Source organism: Aegilops tauschii, chromosome 7 (assembly GCF_002575655.3).
Source record: "Aegilops tauschii subsp. strangulata cultivar AL8/78 chromosome 7, Aet v6.0, whole genome shotgun sequence".
Taxonomy (NCBI): domain Eukaryota; kingdom Viridiplantae; phylum Streptophyta; class Magnoliopsida; order Poales; family Poaceae; genus Aegilops; species Aegilops tauschii.
The window spans coordinates 198,923,263-198,933,103 of record NC_053041.3 but is presented as its reverse complement, the minus strand read 5'-3'; the positions used below and the strand labels follow the sequence as shown (position 1 = coordinate 198,933,103).

Here is a 9,841-nt window from a genome sequence, read left to right as displayed (position 1 = left end):
AAAATTCGTTGTGTTTGCATGAATTTCATCTGGTTGATTCATAAAGTGTTTGAAATGTATGCGGGCAGCGTTGAATAGCGGCCTTCCATATCTATGTCGCGGGAGAAATTTTACCGGTCGCCGTTTAAGATGCCTTCCCATTATATCCAGTCAGTTCGTATTCCATCACCTCAGTTCTTAATTTTTTTAAAAATGGAGGCAAAAGATTTGCCTCATCGATTAATTAAGAAGAAGAGAATTGCCCGATTAATTAACGAAAACCGGGCGAAAGCGGAAGTTCTCAAATCTTGGAGGCCCGACGTCTGGCATCTCTATCTATCCGTTTCGTTGCGACCTACTACACTCCACTCGCTGTTTCAGTCTCCACCAACAAAAAGAGCACACTACCCTGCCGGCTCATCCCCGCTGCCGGAGCACCTACGCACAGACTAGGCAGCAATGCGTCGCCTCCACTACACCATCACCATCCTACTCTCCGCCACCTGCCTCCTTCACGCCATGGGGTCGCCAGCACTGCCTGACCCGGCGTCGCTCGAGCCGTCCCTGCTCTTCCCGTCGGCCGGCGCCTCCCAGGCTCAACCCGCCGCGGCATCCACCATCCCGGCATTCCCCGAGCAGTCCGAGGCCGCGGCCACGTCCTCCGTCTGCCAGCTCACTCCCTCCCCGCCGCTCCTCCCGGCCGTCCTGGCCTCCTGCAACGCCGGCAGCGCCGGTGGCGGCGTCCTCCCGCCGCGGCTGCGGTGCTGCCCGGCCCTGGCCGCGTGGCTGTACGCCGCGTACGCGCCCACCGCGTTGGGGAGCGACGGCAGCAGGTGGTCGAAGCTTCCCGCCGCGGCGGCGGACGTGACGGACCTGCCGCTGCTGCCGGACGACGTGGAGGAGTGCGCGGGCGCCGCGGAGCGCGCGCTGAGGTCCGCGGGAGCGACGCTGCCGCAGCCGCAGGCGGGGAGCAATAATGGGACGACGTGCGACGTGCCCTTCTGCTACTGCGGGATAAGGCTGAGGCGGCCGGTCTGCGCGCTGCCGGCGGGCAGGGCTGCGAGGAGGCTGGAGAGGGACTGCGCGCGGCCGGGGCTCGCCGGCTGCTCCCGGTGCCTCCGGGCGCTGAACCTGGTGAGGCTACACATTCAGAACTCCTTTCCTTTTCGCCGCAGAAAGAAAAAGAACTGCAGTACTATGTTCCTCGGATGCTCCCGTGGTGCAGGTGCACGCATGCCTCACAGAACCACTAACATTTTTTAGTGGAAACTTAAACTGTGAGCTTTGATGAATTCTAATCAAGTAATCATGTTACTTTTTCTTGAAGAGATAAAACCCAACCCTTTTTATCTGTTTAGATGTCAGGGACACAGAGTAGGATAAGTATTTCAGTAACATCTTGATATTCTTGAGCATCATGAATAGCATACTTACAAACATATTCCAAATACGCGGAGCAAGGTGGGTTATATTCATTACCAAACACCAAAACCAAAACTTGGCGAGATTGAGTTGAGCTTGCATATATAGGCATCAGCATACACAAATACGCGAGGCAAATGAAGAGGGCGCGCCCCGATCACGAGGAGTGTCGTATGCGGTGTGCGGTGGCCCCGCCCGCGGCAAGTGCACTTATCGGTAGGCAAATTGGCGGTCCCAATCCCTTCAAAAAACAAAATCCCGGGTCCCAGTATTTATCGGTAGCCAACAAGGAGTCACGGAAAATGTCGTGCAGAATTCAGGTCCCGGGCTATACATGCCACTGCAGAACACTCATCTCTGTCATAGGAACAGTGCGAAAATCCATAGTAGTAAGTCGCAGTCACGGACAGGGACATCTACTGCATGCCTGAACTTTCGTATTGTCCGGGTAAAACTTAACTGAATGGGAGCAAGAGTACATGTGCACGCTTTACCATTTTGTAGTAATAAAACCGTTAAAAACCCTATTGTAGTAGTAAATAAACCTGGTGAACCTAAACCATTCAACTGAATTTCCCCTGGAAGGATTGAATGATGATGAAACTATTTCAACCAGCGGTCCGGGGTGAATCGGTAGGGCCTGGAGGAGCATGTAGGGAGCATGATTCGGTTCAGAACACCATGCCTACTCCACTCCACTCCTTTATTACCACTTTCACTTTGAGTTCAGAACTCGATGCCCACACTGATTCCTCTTTTTCACCTAAAAAGGGTCACAAGCAAGGCATCCCACCCAAGCCGAATCATTTGCTTTCTGAACCAGACCGCTTCCAAGGACAAAGAATTGGTTGCTTTAACAGTAATTTTTCGGCACAGCAAGCCCAGTAATTTAAGGAAAGACGTCAAGGGAAATGTCTCCGTCTGAGGCTCGACAGAGATGTACCATGCGTCACATGACCTGTGCTCAGAGTTCCGAGAGATGCGGTAGCGGCCCTAGCACTGTGGCATCGTGTCGCATGGGCTGGCTGGCATGCGGCATGCTCTGCGCCAGCTTGTGTGAGAGCGAGGGTTTTGTCCCTTTTGTCTCAACTGGAATCTCTATCCCTCTCTACGGGGCCCGGATCAGCAACCTGTGGTAACAAATAACATGCATGATTTATTTGAGCTACACAGTTCCTGGACATCGGTGAATTTTGCAGTTTCTTTCAAAATTACTGTCGCTCACTCCCGTGAGTTGGAGTAAGCTAGATCATTTTGTTGCCTGGAAACCTAATCATCTCGTCCCTTTTTGTGTGGATGACATGCATGCATTGCAGCTGAACGCCATTGGAGAGAAGAACGCCACGTCGGGGAAGGCCAATCATGGGGCGAAGCCACGTGAGCGTGACTGCCAGCTCATGGGGCTGACGTGGCTGCTGCAGCGGAACGCCACGCGGCATCGGGCGGCTGCTACGGCGGTCCTCCAGGCTCTCATGGCGGCCGAGGAGGCGGGCGCTACCAGCGCGCCCGCCACGTGCTCGCTCCCCGTGGACGGCCTGCCGCTTGCCGTCGCATCGTCGGAGATCAATGGCGCCGCCGATGCGTCCCCCTTGGGCAGCCTGCTTCTTCGCTTTCTGCTGGGGACGTCTGCCTTCATCTTGTCCCGGCGGTTCTGAGCAAAATCTGATCTTCGCTGCGCGGTTTCTTGCTATTTCTTCGTTGTTCTGCACTTCTGATGTTGAATTAGTAGTTGTTCAATTTGTTTGTACTTCTGATGATGTTTAGTTCTTGAAAGGCTAGGGACTAGAGAGTGGACTTCGTTACTGTAATTATATGCAATCCCGGTGGGGATGCCTAATCTAGTGAGCGTGCATTGCATCTGCATTTAAACAACATCCTACGTACGAAAACGCATTTCACGGGCATGGTCCACCCAGAACTGTAGAAATGATCACATACGAGCAGTCGTCCTTGGCTACTGGCTGATTGACACATGGCGCATTCTACGGATAATCGTGGTGCCTCGAAACAGCTCCCTACATAAATAAAAACAAAAACACAAAAAATAGTCCATGTATGATCTAGTTTCAAACGCATTGAAACGAGAAACACAATGATAAAACTATTCGTAATTTGGACACTTGGTTCAAGAGTTGTGATAATATTTATTTTTGTCTTTCTTTTTGGAAACCTCGAAAAACACTAGTGATCCAGCTTTAGGTGTTTGCAGCAACGAGACACTTCATGTTAAGCTCCCATTCCTCCTGTACTAAGATTCTCGAAGAGTAATTTTTTTTTTCTATCAGTTATGTCTCAAATATAAAATCATATGTAAAGATATGGCATCCCAGCTTCAAGCTATTTAAAAAGGAAAAACACCAAGTACATGTACACTAAAAGTTTACTTACTGAAACAGAAAAGTAAATAACTTAAATACAAAACACAAAATTTCAAATTAAAATAAATGGGCAGTTCAATTTTAATTGAAATTCTAAGTGAAAATAAATAGAAATTACAAAATCTAAAGAATAAGTAAATAGAACTTAAGTGAGTAAAAAAACCTCAAAATTCACATAGGAAAACACATGAAGGTCACAGAAGACGGAACAAAAAATCCGAGAGTATAAAGACGAAAAATAAGAAAATTCTCGTCGAGAGGAAAAAGGAACTTCAAATGAAGACAAAAAAGAACTTCACGGAACTAAAAATTTACGAAAGTTCAAAGATTAAACGCAAGTAACCTTAGCGGAAAATAATAGGAAAGTAAAAAAAAAAAAGACTAGTTCACGTCGGGGGACCCAGGAAGTTCCAGAAAAGGAAAAAATTGAGGAAATTCATTATGCGATCTAAAAGTTCATATATTAATTGTGAGTAGGTTAAAACAAACTCGAAATTCACTGAAAAAGTAATTCAAACAATTCATAGAGATAAACCCTACAACCTTTGGTAGTGAACAAAAGAAAATTTAATAAATACTTAAAAATTTGCTGCTAAAAGTTCGCATTCTGATTCCAAAGCAGTTCAAACATAAAAAAAGAAAACAAAAATTTTGAAGCTCAAAAATCAAACCCAATGAAGTTCCATATATAAATTGGCGAAGTTCATCAGACTATTTTTTAGGAAATTCGAAGATTAAATGCAATTAAGTTTGAAAAAAAACAATAGTAAAAATAAAAAGTAGATGTTCATCCTCGGAGGTCCAGGAAATTAAAATAAAAGAAAAAGAAATTAAATGAAGCCTAAAAGTTCACAGGATGGAACTTGTTCAGTTTAGGAGAAAAGAAAAATATATTCAAAAACAAAACCTAAAATTTATGTAACCTGTTTGGATGAGGATCAATAAATAAGTAACAGAAGTTAAAAAATTCCTGGAAATTCAAAGGGTATATCCAGTTAACATGGTGAGAAAACAAAATAAAAAAGTGACGCGTTAAAAGCAATCAAAAATCTAGAAGAACAAGAACTGGAAATAAAGTTATAAAAGGGAATCCCACATTTTCTTGGTAGCTCTGATACAACATCCAAAGAAGTTTAGAAGAGAAGATAAATGGTCCATAAAAAATATACCCGTTGAGGATTCACCAAAAAAAATCTGAAAGTTCATGCGACAAATTTATAAGTTCGGAGCCATGAAAGTTCACATTGGAAATCAGAGAAGTCAATACCTTCACTGATTGACATTCGCATGCAAAAAATCGAGTCATTTCATGGGACTAACTCGAGAAGTTCGTTGTGTGCACTATCTATAAGTTCAAGTTAAGGGCATGTTCAGAAGTCCTCCAGTTCCACGCTTCAAAAACTTCACAGATGATTTTGACCCGAACCTTTGGGCTTCAAGAAGCTAGATTCTCGAAGCTAAGCCCGACCGTAGTGCAAAAATCTGAAACGAGCTTGGCCCAGCTCCACAGATTGAAAAAGATGGAGTTCGCCTAATTTATAGGAGCTTGCCACCACTGAAGATACCGGTTCGCTTCTCCCCTTCGAAAAAATAGAACCTTTCGCTACATAGCGATCCGTCTCACCTCGCTAACCCACTTCCCCTTGAATCGGTGTGTTTGCTAGCCTAATTGGACTGCTTCCGGCCGGCCCAATATATCCCGAACATGCCACAGTCTCCCAGCTGGGCTGCAGCGCTGGAGAAGTTGCCGATGCAGCATAGCGGATCTGGGATAGCTACATGGAGTAGAAGCTAAGCTGGTTTTGTGAAGTTTTGTGAAGCCAGGGGAGATCCGAACACGCCCTAAATCATTCGAAGAAAGGAGAAATAGAAAAATAAAATATTGCCAATAAATTTGCAAGAGAAAAAACCAGTAAATTCAGCGATATAAACCGTAGAAGTTCAAAAATCCCGACTATAGAAGTTCAGGATGAGAAAAAAAAGTAAAAAAATAAAACCTAGCAAGGTTCGCTCCTAGAAGTTCATTCTCATTCAAAAGCAGTTAAAAATGAATATATTGATGTCAATTTTTGCATTTTTAAAACTCCGCTTAAACCTTAATGAATGAAAAATATTCTACATGAAAAAGTTTCCCAATCCAATCGATTTCCAACGGCATATTATATGCTTCGTTCAAATGAATGGATCAAAAAAAGTTACTTATGTTATTCAGAGTGAATTTTATAATATTCAAATATCCTCTTTAACCTTTGTGATTTTAGAAAAACTTTCAACACAAAACATTTGGTCCTTTCAACATTTCTCCAAAGATATACCATTTACTTAATTCTGATAAAGAGCTTAGGAGTTACTAGTAAAATATCATAGTGCAGTTGAGAGGTGAAACACATAGCTGCTTAATGAACCAACAAAGTGAGTTTCAAATGATAAAAAAAGAATAAAAAAGACTAAAGCCTAAAAGGTTTGCTACAAGAAGTTCACGTGCTCATTCTGTGACAGTTGAAAAATACTTGTCAGAGAGGTTCACTTTTCATTGACATGTTCATAAACAAAAAATGATGTTATTTTTGGCGTTTTAAAAACTGCTCTAAAATCATGACAAATCTGAAACAAATGCTCTACGTGAATTTTTTTTCTCTAAAATCATGACAACTCTCAGTAATATCATATGCTTTATCCCTATCAATGGTTCAAAAGTTCAGTCTATATAATTCGGAAGAAGTATTAATGTATTTGAAACTGCTCTTAAACCATGGAGAAAAAATGTGCAAGATGCAAAAATTTATTTCTTTCCAATAGTTTTCTAACGGTTTGTTATTTGCCCAATTCGGATGAATAATTGAGGAGTTATGGCCAAAGAAACAACACAGTAAAACAGAGTGTAGTTCAAATAGAAGCGCCCCCAAAATTCAAAGTCTGCACATGCTGTGTTTCGAACACTCTGCTTTTCGTGAGATAGGCAACACGCATGATCTCACTATTTTTTAAATTACTTTAAAACAACTAGGAATTAGAGAATGCTTTCTACATAAAAAGTTCCACATTTTTGATAGTTATGTAACGATATATAGATTACTCATTCCGAAATATTTTAAAAAAAAATTTGCCTTCAAAACCAATTCTGTCATTTTCACATGAAAAATTTGGGAACAAATCATGATGAATTTGAAAAGGTCCATCAATTTTAAACATGTTCATTTATTGAAAAAAAGTGTTTAAAAATTGTTCATATTTTTTATAACTTTGAGAATTTGAAAAATAATAATTAAAAAACATCAAGAATTCGATTTTTATATGAATTTTAAATTTTTTTCAAAAAACATTAAACAGTTTGGGATATTTGAAACATGTTAGAAAATTCAAAAAATCTTCATTATTTTTTAAAATATCAATGGATATTTAAAAACTGTTCAAGGATTGAGAAAAAATATCTGAGGATTTTTAAATATGAGAAAATTTCAAAAAAGAAGAAAAAAATGAAAATAGAAAAGTAAACCCGTAACAGAACAACCTGAGAAATCTTACCGAGAGAACCGAAGGAAAGCTCCTAAAAATTCCCAGAACCAATGATGGAAAAAGATATATGTTGGCCGACTCATTAGAAACAAATGAACGAGTGGGTGTGTGTGCCTTTACGCATTCCCTTTTTCTTCATTTTCTATTGACCAAATTAGATAAGCCCATTATGATTGCTTCCCTTTCTTTATTTTCCCATTTTCATTCTTTTAATTTCTCCTACTAGGCCTTTCTCCATCTTGTTTTACTGGTCCATTCCAATGCCACACAACCCTTCTCCTTCCTCAAGCACGTACGCATATGTCATTTCCTATTTCACACACAAAGTGTAAAATAGAGCACAAATGCTAAATCTCGCTTAATGCGGGTAGGTAGTAGCCATCGCCTATAGAGTTTGCCCTAGTGGCCCGTCCTACTAGTAGTTGTTTGTGAGCGGTTTTAGAAAGATTTTGTGTGTGCGGCTTCGCTGTAGAAACCCGTCGTCCTGTTTCAGGAAGGTTCCGCCTGTTTTTTCTTCCTTTTTCTGTCATTTTCTCAATCGGTGTTTACCAGTGTTTTTACTTTTTATTTTATTCATTTTTTCAACTGCATATCGACTTTTTTTTAAATATGGGCTGATTTTTTTGTGTACAGGTTGAACAATTTTAGATAAACATTGAACTTTTTAGATAAAGTTTGAACATTTTTAGAATAGGCATTGAAAATTTACCAAATATATTATTACATATTTGTTAATGCACCATGAACTTTTAAAATCCAGAATGAACATTTTTAAACACAGGTTGGATATTTTTCAAAATGTCATGAACTCTGTTTGAAAACACGTGGACCATTTCTTAAGTGTTTATGAATAAGTTTTAAAAGGGCACATACATTTTTTATATGTTGCAAATATATCTAAAATATTATGTGCAAATTTTAGATAGTTCAATAACGTTTTTTTTAATGCCATGAAACATAGTTTGAAACGTCACAAGCATTTTTTTTGAAACATATGAAGTTATGAACATTGTTTACAAATTATGCGAATTTTTGATGAAAAATGTCATGAACATATTTCTAAATGTGTAAACATCGTTAGTTATCATGACTTTTTTAGAATTTTACAATCATTTTTTGAAACCACACAAACAAAATTTAACATGCACGGACAATTCTAAATACGTGCACGAGCATGTATCTATATAATATCAAAATATAAGAAAAAGGAAAAAAAACAAATGAAACAAATGAACTGAACCAAGGGCCAGTTCTTTTCACCTCTAGCTTATGCAGAAGCCACTTGGAAATAAGCCCCCTGGGAAGCCGCGGTGGAAATAAGCCCAGTGAGAATAAGCCTTCCAGTTCTTTTCAGCCTCTGCCCCGTCAACTTATTTCCTATGTACCTAGTGAAAAGTCTGTAATACCACAACACAAAATTCATACACGAGAAAATATTTTTGGTCATACATATACACGTCCATAGCAATCAGTGTACAATCAGAAGTATTTGTTTTCACTCTCTAATGTACTAGCACAGATCATACACATGACATGCTCCAGAACTTGCATCACATGCCGAAGTGGAAAGAAGTACGTAGAAGAGAGATAAAAGGATAGAAGGTGCTTAGCTTGGCAAGAGCTTGAACAGGGACTAGTATGGAGGCCAGATGTGCAGGATGTGCAGCAGGACGGGATTAGCAGATGAACGGGTGAAGGCCGACGATCCGGACGTTCAAGCAGGGCTGCGGTGTTGGCGGCGGCGGCGGCTAGCTGGACAAGAGGCGACGATGGCGGGCGAGGAAGCCTAGCAGACGCACGAAGCAACGATGTGTCGGGATAGATGGGTGATGCTGGGGTCGTGTTTCTCACGGGTGTGGTATTTCTCTTGTAATAACTGCCTACAGCGAGGGCGTAGCGATATACCGGTTCGATTTTTAATGGGCTGCGCTCGGGAAGCTGCTCTCGGGTGGCTTCTCCTAAACGTGAAGGGACCAGCTTTGGCCGGAAATTAAGCCAAACATTAAAAAAAGAGTTCTTTTCGGCTTGAGCTTATTTTGCACCATAAGCCATCCATAAGCCAGAAAAGAACTGAGCCCAAGAAGCATACGAAGATGATGCCGGGCCAGCGCAATACAACGATTGCTCAACAATAGAGTGCAAACCGTATGCAACGTGCAGCATCTGGAGCGGGGTTCTTCGCTAATGGACTGGCTCATACCACTGTTTCTTGTTTCCACACGGTTTTAAGATGGTGCCAGAATTTTCCACGACGGTTTTCCCTTTTATATTCCTTTATTTTTATTTTATTTTTTGCTATTTTAATTCTTGAATATTTTTAAATAATATAAACAATTAATTCACAAATATATTCAATTTCATGCACATTTTTTTGAATTTATCAATATTTTCTAAATTTTCAAATTCGTCTTTTGCAATTCGTAAAGATTTTTAAACTTTCTTAATATTCTAAAAAGTTTTGAACATTTTTAAATTTTAAGAACATTTCTTTAAGTCATGAATACTTTTTAATATTCCAATACATTTTCAGAATTTGGGAATTTTTA

The 9,841-nt window shown here is 40.8% G+C and overlaps 1 protein-coding gene across 1 annotated transcript; it reads left to right on the top strand.

The window, feature by feature from the left end:
* The first annotated feature begins 335 nt into the window (after positions 1-335).
* On the top strand, positions 336-3,238 carry LOC109732438 (uncharacterized GPI-anchored protein At4g28100). The gene is made up of 2 exons (XM_020291617.4): positions 336-1,113; positions 2,718-3,238. The coding sequence occupies exons 1-2, from the start codon at positions 439-441 to the stop codon at positions 3,054-3,056; spliced, it is 1,014 nt and encodes a 337-aa protein (XP_020147206.1). The 5' UTR covers positions 336-438; the 3' UTR covers positions 3,057-3,238.
* Positions 3,239-9,841: the final 6,603 nt, after the last annotated feature.